The sequence below is a fragment of the Hemiscyllium ocellatum genome, chromosome 25 (genome assembly GCF_020745735.1).
Source record: "Hemiscyllium ocellatum isolate sHemOce1 chromosome 25, sHemOce1.pat.X.cur, whole genome shotgun sequence".
NCBI classification, from domain to species: domain Eukaryota; kingdom Metazoa; phylum Chordata; class Chondrichthyes; order Orectolobiformes; family Hemiscylliidae; genus Hemiscyllium; species Hemiscyllium ocellatum.
Window position 1 is genome coordinate 10,955,102 of NC_083425.1, and position 21,669 is coordinate 10,976,770.

Sequence of the window (21,669 nt, forward strand, 5' to 3'; positions counted from 1 at the left end):
ATTTGGTGAGTGCGGTGGGGGTGGGTGATCCACTTTGCCCAAGTGTTGGGAGGAGCACTGTAGACTCAGACTTGCTAGATCGTCGCCATCTTGGATCCCCCAAAAGTTTAACATTTAAAAAGTTATTGAAAGAGTGAGATAAATTGTAAATCACCTCCCATTGCAATAAAATGTCCAAAATCAACAGTATGGGTCAAATTTATAACAATTAAATTTACCATACTGCACAGGTCAAGAATTCAGATACAGGGCATAATAAGATCAAGATCCTAAATCATGCTAATTCCAACAAAGCAGTGCTACTTTGTAACAAAAATGTTAGTTTTAATCAGCATGACAATTGCTCCCTCATCCCCTCCCATCTTTCTTCATGATAGAGTCATACAACATCCACATACTCTGAAGGAAGCAATAGTCCAGTATCAGAAGAAACAGAACCACAGAAAGAGAGAAAAATAAAGCTATTCCGCCTATCAAACCTACCTCTGTTCTCTGCAAAATGAAATTTTAGTGAATCCACTTTTCTACCTAGCAAATTTTCTTTTAGATGTTCATCCAATTCCTTTTTAATAGCCACAACTTAAATGTCTCCATCACCCTTTCAGTTAGTGCAATCCAGATTATAACCTTATGTTGCAAAAACACAAGTTTTTTGTGATGCCACCTATTCTTTTGCACATTCTAGCCTTCTTATCCTTCACAAGAAATTGCAGGTTACAAAAGTGGATGTTTAATTCATGAATCCAAGAAACTTTAAGATCTGCAAGATAGCCTTCCTCATCTATAATCATGTAATCTCCAAGTCACATCTTCCTCTGAAATATGAATAGTTTCCTGTTTTGATCTGATTCAGAAAGTGGACGAAATATGGCAAAATAAAGCTTTCAGCTTTGTAGTTATTCTATTATACTATGCAATAAAGCATTGATGCTTAGTATCTTGCTTGAGGATTTTAGTCAATTAAGCTATATTTTGTAATATTAAAACATGCCACAATTATACTTTGAGATTAGCACCTTTTAAAATGCTCAGCAATATGCTTAAGTGGTATTGCTGAATTACAAATCAAATCAAATCAGAACTAGACAAGTCACTTTTACTAAAAGTGTAGAATTTTAATTTGGCACATGATATTTCAATCTTAGTTTTCTTCTCTACACTTGGAGAAAGCGAGGACTGTAGATGCTAGAGATGAGAGTCGACAAGTGTGGTGCTGGAATCGCACAGCCGTTCAGACAGCATCTGAAGAGCAGAAGAGTTGATGTTTAGAGCATAAACTCTTCATCGGGAATGAAGAACTTGTGCTTGAAACGTTGAATCTCCTGCTCCTCAGATGATGCCCAACTAGCTATGCTTTTCCAGCACTACACTGTTCAACTCTCAACACTTGTACCAACTCAGTTTACATTATAGTCTAACATCTAGTTATTTGTATCATAGCTTATAATTCTCCTTGACATTAACACAACATAATCAATTTTCAAAGCAAATAACTCATATCTGTAATATCTGCTGACATTAAAATTAGATAGGATCTGTTCTTTAAAATTGGTTTTAGCATAGGGGATTAAAGCACTCAAGTACAAATCTATTTGGCTTTCACAAATTAAATACACAATGCCAACATTAGTAACATCTGGCACATATGGGCTCAAAAATCGCTTCCTTAAAAAACTATATTTACTCACAATGTTACTGTGATGAGCTTTAGTCATGAGCAGCATTCGGCCAACCAGATCTGTAGTAGAAACGCCCTGTGTGCGTTTACACTCTCTGAAAATTGTTTTAAAAGAAAATCAGAAAGGCTCGAGCATTGGTAGTCACGCTTCTCACTTAATTGATTTATAAAAGACTTTGCTCCTGCACTAGTTCCTTTACTGCTAGAAGAAACCTTCAGCCAGTCCATTTCATACTTTGGCCTAATTAAGCCAGTATTTTCCTGGTTGGCCTTAGTTTTCCAATTGTAAAATTGAACTTATTAAAAAAGACATATCCGAACTCAGCCAAGTCAAAATCACCACTGTGCTCATTGACCAACATTGGCTCCCAGGCTGTTAACACTTCAAGTGTAAAATCCACATCCATATCTCCAAATTTCTCCATGAACTCAACCCACTCAACCTCTATCTTCTCCTGTTCTTGTACATTACTGGTTAAAGTGCTTCATTACTGATGGTTGAGTCTTCAAACGCCATGGCCTTTTGATTTAGATTTAGAAAGCCTCTCTTCAAATCAAGGTTTTAGCTCTGTTTTAAGCTAACCTTGTGCGGCTCAGTATCCAACTTAGTTAGATACTGCTATTCTGAAGTGCCTGACATTTTACCATGTTAAATGCACGATATAAATTCAAGGCATTGTTGAGGGAGAGCAAGGGTAGAATTTTCATTATAGGTGGCACTACGTTCTTCACTAACATGAAAATAAAGAATACAAACTTTTTGTTTCTATTTATGCCCTCTGAACTGATTTTGGGGAGAAAGCAGGATTAGGCTATTGAATTGGACGATCAACCATGATCGCGATGAATGGTGGAGCAGGCTCAAATTTCTAAATGTTTTTATTATAACAATTCCTTTGACAAGTATAAAAATACCAGAACTTGGCTTTTAAGCAGCATGGTTACCTATATCTGCCCATTCTCTTCACTTCTTCATAAGTATCTTTTCCGTCAGCAGTCAAAGTGATATCATCTACAAAACAGTTGAGCAAAAAATTTAATTCAATACTAATCTAAGGCAATAATGGAATAACATCTACAGAAGTGTCTGAAATATATATTTCATTCTAAGTCTCAAAAAAGGTTCAAACATAGATATTTAAAATCTTAATTTTATAGTCTTGAATGACAAAAGAAGCTGATTACATCATTGAACACAGCATACCTCCATGTACACAAAAATCAGCATTATATTTATCCAGCGTTTCAAGTGTTGTTACATACGGTGCTCCTTCAATGACTTCATCAACCCACTTAATTGCACGGACCATCTTGTAACGTTCATCCTGTGTAAATACAGGCGGACCTTTGTGCTTGGCAACTTCCTCTGAAATAAAAAATGTTTAATTATTAGCTTCTTTTTAATTAAAAAGGGAAAATTGAATGGAATGATTACCAGGTGTATTCCAACCCCAGTCACATCAGGCACATTAAATAATGACCTATCGAGCATATTTAAAGTAATATGTAACACTGTGCTAACATACTGTTCTTAAATTTAACAATTGGGTCATTGGCAGGATACATTTGGTACTTTTTACATTTGGTACAACATACAAAATATTGATTGATCATAAAGTGATCAATGCAGTTTACAGATGAGAGATATCCTCAAATTTCACTGAATATCCAATTGCAAGACAGAGACAGAAAGACAGACATTTAAAAGGGGAGAGGAAAAAGACCTTACTAAAACCTCCAGAAAACATCAACTCAATGGACGCAGGAGTCAAACTATCAAGTAGTGTTCAGGATTAATTTTAGTACAAGAACTGGGGAACAGTTTAATATGCATGAGAGACTGAAGTTAATGTTTACCCATAAACAGATCAAGATAAATACAGAACTTGTTACCATAATAGATTACAAAAAAAAGTACCTTGTAAGATAATTTTAAATTAAAAAATTCCGATGTATTAATTATTCTTTCAGAATGAATTTCATACAATAGAAATTCAGCACTGCATCTGTGGAGCATGGATGATATGGATTGCAAGCACGGAACCTATAACTATTGACAAAGACACATTGCAAACGTCACTTTTGCAAGAGCTTCCCGAATACTTCTGGTGGCCAAAACATAACAGTACCTCAGCCAAACAAACTAGGGCGTTTCAGATTTGATCCTTGATCTTAGCTGATCCCTACCGAGGTAACATCAAGAAAAGAAGAATGATCAACTTCATCATTCTCTCACCTAATTTCCGCTTCTACTTTTAAGCTTGTCAGACCATTCAGAATCTCCTCTTTGCCTTTGCTCTATTTTTAACACAAAGTATTCATTTAGAACCCTACCAGAGTCTTCTGGCTGCATATATAATGATCCTTAAGCACCCTACTCTTTCCTAAAATCATGCTCTTATCCTTACTGTACTTTGCACTAATGTTATTTTCATTATCCTGATCCTACTGACCACTCTTCTGGTTTACTTCTTTCATGGAGGCTTTCTTGCTTGCCTCCACACTATTATCTTTTGCTATAAATGTTGTGTCCTATAATCCTGGTCCACTACCAGTCAAAGGACCAGTGCTCCAAAAGCTTGTACTTCCAAATAAACCTGTTGGACTATAACCTGGTGCTGAGATTTTTAACTTTTTCACTCCAGATCAACACCAGCACCTCCACATCACATTCAAATAAAGAAAGCTTGAAGACAGTTGATTCTCTTTGGCAGATTACAGATAAGTACTGCATACAACATTTTATACTTTTAATATTAAAACTAAACATGCTGACATAAAGCTGAAAATGTGTTGCTGGTTAAAGCACAGCAGGTCAGGCAGCATCCAAGGAACAGGAAATTCGACGTTTCGGGCCAGAGCCCTTCATCAGGAATGAGGAGATGTGATAGGTGGAAGGAGGTCAAGGTGAGGGTGATAGGCTGGAGTGGGGTGGGGGCAGAGAGGTCAGGAAGAGGATTGCAGGTTAGGAGGGCGGTGCGGAGTTCAAGTTAAATGCTGTGCTTTAACCAGCAACACATTTTCAGCTCTGATCTCCAGCATCTGCAGACCTCACTTTTTACATGCTGACATAAAGCAACAGTTTGAGAGTCACATTATTGCAGGCACATTTAAATAAAGTATTTTAAAAACATTAAATCACGGCTTTGCACTTGTAGAAAAGTTGAATTTTATTTCTACAAAACAAGGAAAACTAGTGGAGATCATTGATTTGAACAACTAAGTATTCAACTAATACCATAACTATGGAAGCAATGTGCTCTGGGTGATTACAACTAAAGCAGTGTGAAATAGTGACTTTGCAACTTACCATCTGTATGCACTCCCACAATGAGGTAATCACCCATAGAACGTGCTTGCCTCAGCTGGTTGGAGTGACCATAATGCACCATATCATAGCTGAAAGACAGACAAACAAACATAGTACACGTTCCAACATTTGTGAATAATAATTCACAAAGCATTATATATACTGTCCAAAATCTTAGCTAAAATTAAAATCATTGGAAAATAGTGGCTTGTTTCTCCTCTGCCTTTAAAAAAAAAGTCTTTTTTTATTTGATCTTGATCATTCTTGTGTTATTTGCATCATGTTCTCAAATATTTCCAGAATCTTTGGCACAAAGACAAAATACGCAATAAACGGTTCTTTGTCTCTTCAAGTATTCACAATGTTACAATTTACTAATTGCGATTAATTGTTCAAAATTTACAAATATTTATATTTAATCTAGTTTGCAGAAAATATTAGATACTAAGCTGTCCAAGGATAAGGATTTCTAATCAGTAAAGCAAAGTGACATTTCCAACAATCCTCACCCCACTATTACATAATGGCAAAAATTACTACTTGGGGAAGTTCAGTTCAATGTCCAAGCTCAGAAACTGCCTGTTATTTAATTTGCCCAAAACAGATATTCATTCCAGAACTTACAACATTTGAATGATTGCAACTGGGATGCTTCTCATTGAAAGGACTCCGAATTATTCCAGAATTGAACTTCAAGCTATGCCACAACACAAGAACAAGGATACACAGATGAAAAAAGGGTAAAAAAGTTTGAATTCATGTCATGCACACAAGCATGGGTTACTCAGGGCAAATGGAAGCAAATGTTAATTTTTTTTTGTAAAATATATTTATTAGCAAATTTTTAACTTTACAAAATTGAAAAATACAACCAAAATCAATATAATAAAAAAATTACAATACAACTACAGTCTACTAACTACTAACCTACCCTATAATACAAAACAAACCCTAACTGTGCAAAGCAACACCAATAAATAAGTAAATAACAGATTAAAAAATGAAAAATTTAAACAATAAAACACAATACAGAACATCTATGCTTGGCTGCTCATCTTTCACCTATTCTAATAATGTGAACGGAAGATTTTTCTGGATAAGTACTGCCACTCCCCTACTTTTAGTAGTAAAGGATGAAAAGGATACCCAGTCATAACCCCCCAATGTAATTTCAGGTGTTCTGCATCAAAATGGGTTTCCTGCAACAAAGCAATATCAACCCCTTTCCCTCAAGGCCAGAAAGCACTTTTTTCCTTTTAACAGACAAATGACTTCGCCTGGTGTTCCAGGTGCATCATTTAATAAGACACTTAGTCATATCCCCTTTCAGAGACCCTTGAACCCCTGGGAGGGAGAACCCTGCTTTCAAAGTGCTGAGCACAAGTAAATAAAGACTCAGTTGAAGAAGAAAAAAATATATATACACACACACATACATACATACACAAAAACTACTCTATCATAACTATAAACAACTAATACTACCAAAAAACTACGTAGAAAACCAACCATAAGACCTTGAATGGAAGACTCTTCCCCTGCCCATAGGGGAACATCCACAAAATTTCCCATCAGAAAATCCAGTTATCAAAAAAATGGAACAACTTATCCCAAGTATATTTTTCCCCTCCCTTCCAAAAGAGAAATTATTAGGGAGAAAGAAAGGAGTTAAAAAAAAGGGAAAACAAGAGAAAAAAGGAAGGAAGGAAGGAAAAGAGAACAAACATTAACTGTATTCTTCAGGCCAGTCCATCTATTTTAAAGTGTCTACAAAGTTTCTGGCTTTATCTGTTGAGTCAAATGTATAACTGAGTCCTCATGGCTGAAATGGAGCATTGCGTGGTATCTCATGGAGTACCGGATGTCCAGGTTCCTCAGCCTTTTTAACTTCATCAAAAGACTTCCTCTTTCGAATTAAAGCTGCTGAGAAATCCTGGAAAAAGTGAATTTTTTTTGACTCCTTTTAGAGCAGTGCCTGCAGATCATTTCCCAGTAATCTAGAAGCTTACATCACTTTTTGCTTGTCCTTATGAGTGGAAGTGCACTAGGACCAGGTGGGGGCTTAGCACCAGCCCTGACCTGTGCACTGTAACCCGATAAGCCTTTTCAATCTGCAGCCTGCTGGACTCCATGTGAAGGCCTAAAAACTTCGGCAACCAACTTCCAAAGAAGCTGAATGGCTGCTCACCTTTAGGGAGCCCACAATTCAGAGATTTATCCTCCGACCTCGATTGTCAAGGTCATCGATATGGTCTCGCAAGGCCTGCACCTCTCGCCCCAGCACCTGGATCAGACTGGATGATTACTCCCTCGCAGCTTCCGAGGCCTTAGCTTGACCCTCTGCCTCTCCAAGAAGCCCTGGATCTCCTGGTCATGCTTCTGCAGCATGGACTAGATAGGTTGGACCTGGGCACGAATCTCCCCACTGATCTCCTCAATCACAGCCCCAACTTTCAAGGTATATCTCTCCATCACTGCAACCAATTCCTGCAAGTCTGTCAGGTCCCCGGGAGGTTCAGGAGAGGCTGCTGCTGAGGCAGTCTCTGGTGTGGTAGGTGCTGCAGGGGAGTGTCCTCCCTGCTACTGTTTGCTCAATCCTTTTCCCTTTGGCATCCTTCCCACTCAAATATTAACAAATGTGCTCTAAGGTTTTAAACTAACAATTCCACCACAAGCTGGCCAGGAATGGCAAAAAACACCAGTATGCCTTGGCTGTTAGGCAGAGCTGTCCACAGAATCGCCACCATCTTGCTGAGTCAAATTTTCAATTTTGCCATGTATTTGAAGTCAAGATGTGGGAAGAGGTGGAAGAAATATAATGCATTTTGACTGAAGGTACTAGAAAGGCTAAATAACTTTGTATTTGTATGCATCTTACAGCAGATAGTTAAACACTCAATCACAAAGAAAATACTTTGTTTCAATTCTGTGTTACACATGGAGATAATATTCAAAGACTTTGGGATTTTTTTGTAGTGCCCAGAAGGTCCAACCATAAAGCATACACAGGGTATATGCTATACATATAGATCGATTTGCCATAACATGTGCTCCATTAACAAATTCACTAATGTGATGTAATTGACGAATTGGGACACTGTTTCTAAAGAGCAAACTTTTAAACGCGTTGGCTGTGAAGTGACTACATCGCCAACACTAAGCGCTGCTTCTAAAGCACGAGGTTTCTATCTTACAGGGTTGCACAAGAACCATTGCATTATAGGAAAACTATCAGTATATAAAAGTTAACAAAAAATGCTAAAGAAAGTAGCCAAAACAGTACAAGTCAGATGAAGCCACATTTTAATATTCTTAGAGCACGTCAGGTACTGTTCCAGTACAGGTTAAGACATGGAAGATATTCAGTTTAACTACTTTCAGAGGCTAATAACCATGAGGCAAACACCAATGACAGAATGCTTACAAAACTTGAAGTTTTCAAGCCTGAAAATGTTATAAATCAGACCAGACCCCCTCAAAACATGTCAAAAGGTAGCTTAGACCCTAGCTTTGAGTTGTTTTAAGCAGGTATAGGATGAATATTCCAGGGGTGATGCAGCTGGTCAAATTACAGTTTCAAACAAAAGTTTATTTACAGACTATCAAATGAAACAAGCATAATAAAACAGAATATAGAATAACAATCTATCTGAAAACCCAAGCAACTCTATGGCAATTTAATGATGCTCTTCCGATTTCCTGCAACATCTCAAACATACCCCCTTAGCCAAGAGGTAAATACATACACAGGTTCTTACAGGAGAGATGGTGGGGGGGGGGGGGGGGGGGGGGGGGGGGGGGGGTTGTCAGCCAGGGATCATTGGCTGAAACATAGAATCTCTTCCACTGCAGCCGTTTCTCTAGGTCCCCAGTTTAAAACTAAACCAAACTAGAAAAACCCGTCGACCAGGAGAATTGGCCACTCCCCTTTCATTGTACAAAGTGTTTTACAAAATCCCTAAAAGTGCTTCTTCCTGATTGCAGCTAACAGGTACTGTCTACAGCAATCAAAGTGGCCTAATCCAGACAAAATCAGATCCTCCACCTTTTACAACCCCTTTTTAGAAAAAACCACGGACAACATAACCTTGAAGGAGCAGCATCATCACATGGGTAATGAGAAGTTGCAACTGAAAGATACCTTATAAACCAATCCCAATAAATCTATAAATTATCATGGTACATGAGATAAAGTGATAAATATTAGTAATTTTACCTACTAAATAGTTATTAAATTACAACTTTTTCTACTAACTACCTCATCAATCCCTTACTCCAAGATAAGGTTACTGTTAAGAAGGGGGAGGAAGAATTCCTTCTGAGGGTAATAAATCTTCGGAATTCTTTACTGCAGAGAACTGCTAATGCCAGGTCATTAAGTATATTCAAGGCAGAGATAGAGGTCTTAAAATCAATAAGGGAGTCAAGGGTTAAAAAGGGAAAAGGCAGGAAAGTGAAGTTGAGAGTGATCAGATCAGCCATGATCCAACTGAATGGCGAAACAAACTTGGTCTGAATAATCTACTCTGCTCCTTTGTCTTTATGCTCTTGCAACTTCATTGTTGCTCAAAGCTTCACTCCCAACTTCCCACTCACACTTACTCTCATATCCTTACTGAGCAAAGATTTGAAAGCATCAATGCCAATAGGCTGCAGGAGAGATGCATATGGATCATATTGTGGATTTTGCTACTCCACATCTTTTTGACACTGAGGGCAGGACTTTGGTCAGTAATCAAAAAGCACGCTCTAACCAAAGTTTGACTAAAGTTAATTTTTTTTGGTTTTTCAAGTATCTCCCTGTAGAGCTCAACCCAAATACCTGCATATGAAAATGTTGCATTTTACATGATAGGACCACCCTTCACACAATTACATGGACAGCTCCAGCAGAGTTGCATTGGGGCAATGACACCACATCAGGTTAAAGCAGATTTTGCAGGGATTCTTCCCTTTGGGATCTGTAGTCCATTCCTTAACCAATACCATTGCACCTTCCCATGTAACTGCAGAATATGCAACACCTATCCCTTAACATCCTCCCCAAAGGCCTAAACAGTTTTTCCAAGTGAAGCAGCATTTCACCTGTACCTCCTCCAAACTTGTTTTGTATTCACTGCACCCAATGTGACCCACTCTACACTGGAGAAACCAAACGCAGACGGGGTGACTGCTTTGTGGAATATGTCCAATCAGTGCGCAAGCAGAACTCTGACTTCCCTCAGCTGGGGAACACAGCAGCTTGCCCACATGCTCGCCTGTCTGTCCTCAGCACGCTGCAATACTCACGAGAAGTGCAAACTTCTCATCTACAGACTAGGCACGCTACAGCCCGTGGGCTCAATATTGAGTTCAACACCTTCAGATTGTGAACCCATTCTCATCTTTTCTTTTAGCTTGGTTGGTTACATTCTGCCATACTCTTCTCCCCCTCCTCCTCAGTAGGACTGTCTGTTCTTTCCAGTCTGGTAATCAGACAGTTGTTCTGCCATTCTCACATTTTGATCACTTAATCTGAACTATCAATATAGTTTCTCCCCCAGCACTCCAACACCACTCCCTCCACAATTGCACAAAATGTTGTCCCCAGCACACTTTACATGACTCTTCAGAGCTGAAATGTCATCTCAACTCAAAACACTCTCTCCGTGGATGCGACTTGTCTTGCTGAGGTTTCCAGCAATCTTTCCAGAATCTGCAGTAATTTGCTCCTAAATCTGATCCTCCCAGATCTAGGGCAGGGGTGTGTGCAATGGCATCAAGAACACCAATACCAGATGGGGCAGAAGCAAGACATACTCAGCCCTTCAGAACCTGTGGGTTCCCCCTGCTCCAGCTCACAAAAGAAACCTCAGATGACAAAATTGAACAACAGATGTTGCAGCCTCAACACCGTTACATGAAGGGTTTCAGAACTGAAAATGTGTTGCTAGAAAAGCACAGGTCAGGCAGCATCCAAGGAGCAGGAGAGTCGATGTTTCGGGCATGCGCTTTTCCAGTTGGATGCTGCCTGACCTGCTTTTCCAGCAACACATTTTCAACTCTGATCTCCAGCATCGGCAGTCCTCGGTTTCTCCCTGAAGGGTTTCAGCCAAGACATTCTGGGTGCATGAGGTAGGCTACGGGTCAGTACTGTATATGCTACCAGTATCGGAGTTAAAAATCACAACACCAGGTTATAGTTCAACAGGTTTAATTGGAAGCTAGTGTGCTTCCAATTAAATCTGTTGGACTATAACCTGGTGTTGTGTGATTTTTAACTTTATACACCCCAGTCCAACACCAGCATCTCCAAATCATGACCAGTATCTGAAGCAGTCAGAGCAACCTGTCCTGGTACAAAAATATTTTAAAAAATCAAGCTATATTTTACTGAGATCTGACTTGCCCCAGCTGTACCATCAGTAGCATCATTTTGTGTGGAATAATATGCTTTCAATATGAAGGCTAAATACTTTTATTTAAAACAAAATCAGCTCATTTCTTCAAAAGCAGCCCGATAAACATGAATAAAGATGGCCACTTTGAGCGTTAACTTTACCAGTGTCTGTTGATTAAAAAATATTAATGAACTAAATAATATATTCTTATAAACATGAACACATCTTATACTAAACTAAGTTAGCACAAAAAATTTGTCTGCAAGATCGGTATTGGCCCTCTGAAAAAGTAACTCACTCAGAGCCACTCCCATCTTTTGCCTGTTCCATTCCACGTTCACTCTACCAGACAAATCCTTGGCTCATTTCCTATTGATGCTTTATTCGGAGATGATTTGTATTGTAGTTTGGTTTTGGACAGTGGGGGTTCACTGTAATCTTCCACTAAGTCCCCAAGTCTACATCTGGAATAGGAATCAGATTCATGCTATTGATGTTCTCTGAACTACTTGTTAGCCATACAGGCAGCTGCTTGCTTCTTTCACCCAGCATCTGTTTCCCCTTTCACATAATGGTCCAAGTTTCTTTTGAAAGTCACAGTGAATCTTTTGCCACTGCACCTTTAGGCTGTGCATTCCAGATTTTAGCTATTTAATGCCAGTAAAATATATTCCTTCTAGTGTAAAGCAAAAGACTTTATGCTGAAGATCTAAAACAAAGTTATCGCTCGAGAAACTGTCTGGTATCACCAGTGGAGAGAAAGCAGCGCTAACATCAAGTCCAGTGACCCTTGCTCTTCTAGAGGGTGCCAGACCTGTTGAACTTTTCCTCCATTTGCTGTTTTTGTTCCTCAATGTCATTGGCTCTTTTGCCAATTCATCTAAAATCATGCATCCTCTAGTTCTTAATCCTTCAAAGAAGAATTCTTCTCCCCTCCTCTCACCATGTTTGTGCTGTCCCTCGTGACAGAGCCTATCAAAACTCCTCTCAAATATCTCTTCCAAGGAGAACAGCTTCACCTTTACTAATCTCTTTCTTTGCAACTGAAGTCTCACATTTCTGGACCCATTCCATGGATCTTACAAGCATGCTCTGTAATGCTTCTGATTATTCCAATAATGCAGTGCTCAGATTGGACACAAAGCTCCAGTTAGTTGCTAAACTAGCATTAACACAAGTTCTTTTTCCATTTCGGAATTCAGCTTCCCCCACCCCGATAACATCCAAGATTTCGCATGCTGTTAGGTTTTGTTGCTTCCCTCTTTATTCTGAATGTACTTGACTTTTTCTTATTCTACTGCAATCCCAGTATTCTGTATTAGTTTAACTACAGTAGCAGGAATACATTTGGAAACAATTATTCATGATAGAATCAATAGTCACATGGAAAAGCTTTGGGATGTATTTTTTTTTAAAGCTGAAATCACGTTCAACCAACTTGGAAGCTTTTTTTTGAAGAGGTAACAAAAAAGTGTTGCCGAGGACGAGGATTATGACATGATATGATACATGGATTTCCAGAAGACACTGAATACAGTGCCTCTCAAATTATGACCTCGCAAAGTTTTAGGTCATAGTATAAAGTGGGACAGTGGCAGCATGGGCAAAGTTAGTAGAGTGATATAAAAATGAAGAACACTGTTCAATAGATGTTTTGAGCTGGAAGATGACGTTGCTCATTGGCACTCTTGCTTTGTTTGATACTATTAATAATTTGGATCTAGGTGATAAACGACAATTTCCAATTCTGTAGATGACACTAAATTGGAAGAACTGTAAATGGAGGAGGATAGCATGTAATTCCAAGTTTCTGGAGTGGACAGATAGGTGGCAGATCAGCTCCAAAGCTACAAAACGCAAGGTGATTCACTTTAGTAGAAAGACCACTGAAATGTAATACAAAACAGGGGGTACAATTCTAAAGGGGATGTTGAGCAAAGGTGCCTAGGTAGATACATGCACAAGTCACTGAAGGTGGCAGAGAGCAATTAAAACAAAACACTGCTCTTGGCTTTATTAGTGACAGCATACAGTACACATGCAAGGAGGTACTATTGAACTTGTACAAGACAACTGTTAGAACTCAGCTGGAGTATGGTATATAAAACTGCAGGTACAACATTATAGGAAAGATGTGAATGCAATTCAGAAAGGGCAGAAGAGAGTGAAAAGAATGGTTCCTGGGATGAGAAACTTCAGCTATGAAGTTAGATTGAAGTAGTTGGGACTGTTTTCCTTGGAGAAAAGAATCTGGAGATGAGGTCCAGTCAGAAGTTACACAACACCAGGTTATAGCCTAACTGGTTTGTGTGAAATCAAGTTTCCTGAGCGCTGCTTTATCAGGTCAAGTCCACATTTTTTTCTTTGAGTAAAAAGTGAGGTCTGCAGATGCTGGAGATCAGAGCTGAAAATGTGTTGCTGGTTAAAGCGCAGCAGGTCAGGCAGCATCCAAGAAACAGGAAATTCGACGTTTCGGGCACCTCATTCCTGATGAAGGGCTTGTGCCCGAAGTGTCGAATTTCCTGTTCCTTGGATGCTGCCTGACCTGCTGCACTTTAACCAGCAACACATTTTCAGCACATTTTTTTCTTGTCAACCTTGTTTTCAGTTTTGGAGAAGACTTGCAGTTCAGGCTGTAAGTTTGCTTGCTGAGCTGGTAGATTTGTTCTCAGATGTTTCAAAACCATGCTAGGTAACATCAGTGAACTTCTGATGAAGCACTGGTGTTCCGGCCCATTTGCTGTTTACCTGTCTTGGTCTATTGTGATGGGTGATATCACTTCTGGTTCTTTTTCTGAGGGGTTGTAAGTATGGTCCAAATTGAAACGTTTGTTAATGTGGAGTCCTCCTTTGAATGCCAAGCCTTTAGGAATTACCGTGCGTGCCTTTGTTTAGCTCGTCCCAGGATGGTGTCCCTTGCAGTTTGTGTGTATGGATACTAGTGATAATTGGTCATGTCTTTTGGTGGCTAGTTGGTGCTCATGTATCCTGGTGGCTAGTTTCCTGCCAGTCTGTCTAAATGTATGCTGCAGTCCTTGCAGGGTATTTTGCATAGGATGTTAATTCTGCTAGCTGTTGGTTTGGGGTCCTTTAAATTCATCAGGGGCTGTTTCAATGCGGTGATAAGTTTGCGGGCTACCATGATGCCTAGGGACCAGAGTAGTCTGGTCGTCATCTCTGGGACTGCTTTAATGTATGGCACGGTGGCTAGAGTTTCTGGCGTGTTGTCTCTTCTTGTTTAGGTCTGTTGTGTAGAAATGTGCTTATTGGGTACCCGTTGTACAGGTGTTTTTCCTTGGCTTCTCTTAGTCCCTGGGTGCTGCAGTGTGTTGTGGTTCATTTAAATAAATAATGTCCAATGGACCCAACTCCATAGCTAGAAAACTGTATTACAGCATTCAGAGGAAACTTCACAGGACAGATGAAATTAACAAAATTGGCCTCCAAAAGAATGAAACCTGAAGAATCCAACACCAATTTCTACAGATTACTAAAAAAAAGGTACTAAACAAGGCCATCCCCCCCACCTTCAGTCGCATTGTCTCACTTCCCAGTACACCAACATACAGACTAGAAAAGGAACTGCAACGCAAACTGAAACACCTAGAAGACTCAAGCCACCCCATCCACTCCACCCAGAAATTCTTTTAACAAAGAAACCAAGGTAACGAATAACTAGGCCATGGTGTCCTGTAACGTGATGGCACCACTCACATCAATAAACATCATCCTAGCCAAAGAAACATTGGCCTCACGGCTAGATTAGCCAAGGACACAAAAAGCTGACAGCTTCAACTACATCAGCAAGAACAGCATCCTCAAACTAGGAGGCCTGCGCCTCACACCCCACTTCATCTTCAATGACAAGGCCTATAAACAAGATCAATGGGACACCTATGGAATCACCAATATCAGGACTCTTAGCAGAAGCAGTTACACAGAGGTTAGAACAAACAGCACTTCCCACAATCCAGCCCAAGGTTTGAGTCCACTATGTGGATGATATATCATGAAACTCAACAAATTAGAAGAAACACAAAACAACATTCTTACTGGTGCAAAGTTCAAAAAGAGAACAACAGACTCCCTTTCATAGGCATCACTGTAGAACGCCAAGCCAATGGAGCACGACAAACAAGAGTTTACATGAAAGCCACATACACTGACTACCTACTCAACTACAGGAGTAAATCATCCCAACACCCACAAATAGAGCTGCATCAGGACATTTAAAACGAGCCACAACACACAAAGAGAAGCCAAGAAAAAACACCGGTACGCAGTATTCTGGAACAGGTACCCAATAAGTAGATTCCCACATAACAGACCTAAACAAAAAAAGACAACATACAAACTCTAGACACCCTGCCATACACGAAAAGATATTGGAGACGAGGACCATATTACTCCGGCTCCTAGGCACCATGGTAGCCCACAAGCCTACCGCCACACTGAAACAGCTCCTGATGAATTTAAAAAAGGACCCCATACCAACAGCCAGCAGAATGAATGTCAAGTACAAAATATCCTGCAAGATCTGCAACAAACATTACATTGGACAGATAGGCAGAAAAGCAGCCACCAAAAGACATGACCAACTATCAGTAATATCCAGTGAGACCAGTTCGACTGGGACAATACATCCATCCTGGGACAGGCTAAACAGAGACATGTACAGGAGTTCCTAGAGGCCTGGCATTCAAACTAGCACTCCATCAATAAACAGATTTGGACCCCATTTCCCAAACTCTTAAAGAGCTAGAAGTGATTTCACCCACCATAACAGACCAAGATACAAATAGCAAGCAGAACAGAACATCAACACTTAATTAAGGCTCATTGATGTTCTATGCTGTTTCATCATAATGCAAGGTAACAGAGAACAAAAATCTACCAAACTTACAACCTGACCCTTGTTTCATTTGGAAATCACTTTATATCCATGCCCCTTCAATCTGGTTTCTTTTACAAACAGAAATGGCTTCATTCTCTGCTGTCCGAACGGATCATGATTTTGAAAACCTTGATCAGATCTCATCTGATGTGGAGGCAGCAGTGTTGACTTGGGGAGGCGGGGAGGAAACAAAGTTAGAAGTCACACAACACCAGAATATAGTCTGACAGGTTTATTTGAAAATTACAAGCTTTCAGAACACTGCTCCTTCATCAGATAAAGTGGACTTTGTCCACCCCAGTCCAACACTGGCACCTTCATTTCTCATCTGATGTGATCAAGGTTTTCAAAATCAAGATCAAGCTAAACAGATGGGGTACAGCCATTTTGGTTTGTAAAAGAAACAAGAATAAGGGGACATGGATTTAAAATTAATGTCCAAATGAAGCAAGGGTGACAAACAGATTTTTTAAAAAAACACAGCAAGTTGTGTTCATGAATACGGCTTGAAAATGCATGGAGGCAAATTCACGAGGCATTCAAGGCAGCATGCAATATTTTTTGTTTGGATAGCAAAGGTTTTTGCTGACAAAATAACCTATTCAAAACTTTTCAGGGAGCGACTTCCAAAGACTCATGTGCCTCAGAAACAATTCCATTTGTTTTAAATAGGAGATCCTTATTTTGAAACAGTGATCCCAGTTCTGGATTATCCCACAAGTACCACTCTGCATCCACCACAGGATGTGATGTATTTCAATTAAGTTGTTTCTTAACTCTAGATTCTAAAGGGTAGGTCTAGCCTGTTTACTCTTGCCTTGTAAGGCAATCTGTCCATTCTACATATTAGTCCAATAAATTTTCTCTTAACTGTTTCCAACACTTTTGCATCTTACTAAAATGGTGACCAATACAGCGCACAGTACTCCAGAGGAGTCTCACAAGTACCTTGTATAACTAAGTATAACCTGTCTACTTTCATATTCCTCTTGGTAAAGGAGAACATTTTATCAGCTTTCCTAATTATTTGCTATACTTGCATGCTAGCTTCGTGATACATGGACTAGGATATTCAGTTTTCTGACTCTGAGCCTCACTATCTCACTATTTAGACTATGCTTTTTTTAAAAAACAAATTTCCTGTCAAAATGGACACCACCACGTTTTCCTGCATTATACTCCATATTCCAAATCTATGTCCATTTCCATTTTTTGGAGCCACATGTCTCAACTTGCTTTGTTACCTTTATGATAGCAGCAATATTTTAATCCTTCCAACCATGCCTTCCATATCTTTAAAGTCATTTATGTAAACTGGGATCAGTTAGGGATTTCAGCATTGACCCTCATGGCACATCACTTGTAAAATTTGCCAGTCAGAAAGTGATCTATGACCCCGCTTCCAATTAGCCAGCCAATCATTTATCAATGTCAATATGATATCCGATTCACAACAGCTTTTAATCTTCTGCAATAACCTTTATGGCACCTTATCAAATGCCTTCTGGAAGTGTGGCTCTGCTTAGATGGCACCCAATCAATACTCGTCCCATTTTCCCCAAGACTAATTCCAAACTTCTCAAAATTCTAAAATATTTCCACCTTCCAGTCCTCCTGCACTGGATGTCCAGCTGCAAATTAATGTGCTAAATTCTCCAATTTGAACATTCATCTGGCTTTTCTACTGGAGGTAACTTTCACATCACTACTTTTATACAGACCGATTTCCTACCTTGCTCCCTAAACTCTGCATGCAGAACTACATCTCTCCCTTCCTATTTATGTTCCTACTGATTGGGGTAACCTCATGGCGTTTTGCAGTCTGGGACAAGCTTGATATTGGCACTATGGAACAAACATACCAACCTGTGGCTACATCTATAAATTTTAATTTTAGTAATTATATTTAGGATACTTTGAAAGATAAGCCAATGAGGTAGACAATCACTAGTTAAACTGATGCTATGATTTGCAGCTCAGGTGTAGATTATCATAGTTGTGGGTACGTTTGTGGAGCTGGGAAGTTTATTTGCAGACGTTTCATCACCTGCTTAGATGATATATTCAGTGCTCTGGAGCCTCCTGGGAAGCACTACTGTACTGTCTTCTACAATTTATTTGGTTGCATTCCTGATTGTTCATTGTAGTGGCAGGTTTATTGGTTCTAGGTCTGTGTGTTTGTTATGTAATCCATGGATAAGTGCCATGCTTCTAGAAATACCCTGGCTGTTCTGTTTAGTTTGTCCTATGATCAGTGTGTTATACCACTTGAACTTGCGGTTCTTGCGATCGGAGTATGGCTACTAGAGGCAGCTGATCGTGGCATTTAGTGGCTAGTTGGTCTTTTTTTAGATTAGACTTACAGTGTGGAAACAGGCCCTTCGGCCCAACAAGTCCACACCGACCCGCCGAAGCACAACCCACCCATACCCCTACATTTACCCCTTACCTAACACTACGGGCAATTTAGCATGGCCAATTCACCTGACCCGCACATCTTTGGACTGTGGGAGGAAACCGGAGCACCCGGAGGAAACCCACGCAGACACGGGGAGAACGTGCAAACTCCACACAGTCTGTCGCCTGAGTCGGGAATTGAACCCAGGTCTCAGGCGCTGTGAGGCAGCAGTGCTAACCACTGTGCCACCGTGCCGTGCCGTCTTCATGAATGTGGATTGTTAGTTGTCTGCCAGATTGTCCTATGCGGTGTGTCATGCAGTCTTTACATGGAATCTTATAAATTGTGTTTGTCTTGCACGTGATGGGTATATAGTCTTTTGTTCTGGTGAACTGTTGTTGGAGCATAGCTGTTCGGTTTGAGCTGTCATGAATCCAAGTGGTTGGAGAAGTCTGGCTTTCAGTTCAGAGACTTTTTTATACAAGTTGATGTTGCTCGTGAGTTAGATTGTGGCAAGTCTTGTCAAGTTGTTTGTCTATTAGACATCAGAGAATGAAGCTGCAGGGATATCTGTTCTTGGTGAAGACTCCATAGAGGTGATGTCCTTCTCTTTGTAGGTCGAGACTGCTATAGTGTATTGCAGCCCTTTTGAACAGGCTCCTAATGCAGCTTCTCGTGTTCCAGTGGATGCTGTTGTTGTTCAAGATCTGGTCCGTGCGCATGGCTTTTCTGTACACTTATGGTGCATTCAGAGTTATGCGTTCTTTCTAGCAATGCATCCAGGATTGGGACTCGATTGTTGATTTCCTCCTCTCCTAAAAATCAGATCCCTGTGAGCGTGGTATTGACAATCTGGTGGGTATTCTCAATTTGTTCTCTTAATGAAGAAAGTGCTGTCCACGTAGATCCAGAATTTGGGTTAGATTTGAGGACTGTTTGTTCCAGCCTTTGCATCACTGCTTCTGTTATGAGCCCAGAGATGGGTGCGACCATGTGTTCCACTGGTCTGTTCATATTTAACAACCAAATATATGAAGTGTGTCATCAAGCACAAGTCTAGTAGTTTGAGAATGCAGTCCTTGTTGATAGGTTCTTCATCAGGTCATCTGATCAGATTGGCTATTGTCTCTGACTGGAGTTTTGTCAACTGAACTGAACAGTGCCCTTAGATCAAATGAGACCATTACTTTGCCAACGTCTACATTTATGTTCTTGATGCTATCTCGGAATTCCTGTGACGATTGTAAGTAGTGTTTGGATCTGCTGCTAAGATGTTTCAGTTTTGTTCAAGTTCTTTTGTCAGTTTGTGGCATTCCCAGGAACTCTACCACACAATGCATCTAAGCGGTATATCTAGTTTGTGTACCTTGGGTAATCTGTAAAATCTTGGGGTGTTGTTGCTTTCTGGCTTCATCCTTTACAGGTCAATGCTGGTTATTGGCCTCTATGTTTGTAGGTTCCGTAGTGTTGTTTATTCTATTGGTGCTATGAGGCATGGGGTCATTACATCTGTAAGTATGTGTCAGTATCTGCAAGTAACTTTCAGAATATATTCAGTCTTGTCCATGATACCCATCATTCTGCTCTTATCCATAGATAGTATGATTACGTTCTTGTCATTTTTAAAGACTTCTCTGTCTTTGGTATTGAGGCTTGTACCCTTTGTTAGCAAGGGTACAATGGTTTTTCTGACTGCTTGCTGTGTCTCTTTAGTTAATCCATTAGTTCAATGCGTACTTTCTAGTGCAGCTAAGAGGTTTGTTGCTTTTATGTCCCTCTTATTGTAGTTGAACCCCTAGGCTAGCACAGCCTTGTGTCTGTTGGCTGCCTGTTGACAGAAATCGAGAACACATATTGGATTATCAATACCATGCTCGCAGGGATCAGATTTATCTGTTAGTTTCCTCCTAGCTATCAACTTCCATTCCTAGATGGGATAGCAGAAAGAATACAGAACAGTGTATGCATCACAAGCATACAGAAACACCGCACACAGACCAGATGCTGAACTACAACTGAAATACACAAGAGAAGCTGCATTAGGACCCTGTTCAAAGCGGGTACAGACATTGTAGCACTTCCAACCTATGAAGAGAAGAACACCTTGCCAAGAACCGATATTCCCTCAACTTCTCCGGCAGACGCCTAACAAACAACGTGACAAGGACATGCCACTAGGTAAAGAACGCCTCATCTTCTGCCACGGAACACTTCAACCCCAGGGCATCAATGTGGATTTCAACAGTTTCCTCATTTCCCCTTCCCCCTTCCCCCACCTCACCCTAGTTCCAAACTTCCAGCTCAGGACTGTCCCCATGACTTGTCCTACCTGCCCATCTCCTTTCCCACATATCCACTCCACCCTCTCCTCCCTGACCTATCACATCATCCCCTCCCCCACTCACCCATTGTACTCTATGCTACTTTCTCCCCACCCCCACCTTCCTCGGGCTTATCTCTCCACGCTTCAGGCTCACTGCCTTTATTCCTGAAGAAGGGCATTTGCCTGAAACGTTGATTTCACTGCTCCTTGGATGCTCCCTGAACTGCTGTGCTCTTCCAGCACCACTAATCCAAGGACATGTCACTACCTAACTAGCCATGCTACTTATAATAAAAACTGTCTCAGATCCAACAACCAGACGTCTACAACTAGGGGGTTCATAACAGCCCATAAACCGACAACCATGCTCAAACAACAACCCGCTAGAACAAAACAACCCCACACCTATCATATGCAAGACAAACAAAATTTACAAGATTCCATACAAAAAAACTACATGAAACACTATAGAGGACATACAGACAGACAACTAGCAATCCACATCTGTGAATACTAACTGGCACTAAACACCTTGACCAGCTGTCCCTAGTAGCCATACACACAGATGACAAGTACTACAAATTCGACTAGGACAAGACAATGAACATAGGACAAGCTAAACCGAGGACAGCCAGATAGTTTCTAGATGCATGGCACTCATCCATGGACTCCATCAACAAACACAT

The 21,669-nt window shown here is 40.2% G+C and overlaps 1 protein-coding gene across 2 annotated transcripts in view; it reads right to left on the minus strand.

The window, feature by feature from the left end:
• Window positions 1–21,669, minus strand: part of pcyt2 (phosphate cytidylyltransferase 2, ethanolamine) — a 65,262-nt gene that overhangs the window by 38,687 nt on the left and 4,906 nt on the right. Inside the window, exons 2-5 of one of the 2 annotated variants that reach the window (XM_060844461.1) lie at window positions 4,989–5,077; window positions 2,883–3,044; window positions 2,624–2,690; window positions 1,689–1,773 (exon numbers count right to left, since the gene is read on the minus strand). In XM_060844461.1, coding sequence (XP_060700444.1) covers window positions 1,689–1,773; window positions 2,624–2,690; window positions 2,883–3,044; window positions 4,989–5,077 — 403 coding nt within the window. Of the gene's footprint in view, window positions 1–1,688; window positions 1,774–2,623; window positions 2,691–2,882; window positions 3,045–3,407; window positions 3,477–4,988; window positions 5,078–21,669 lie in introns of those variants that run through there. The other variant, XM_060844462.1, reaches the window with a different exon arrangement.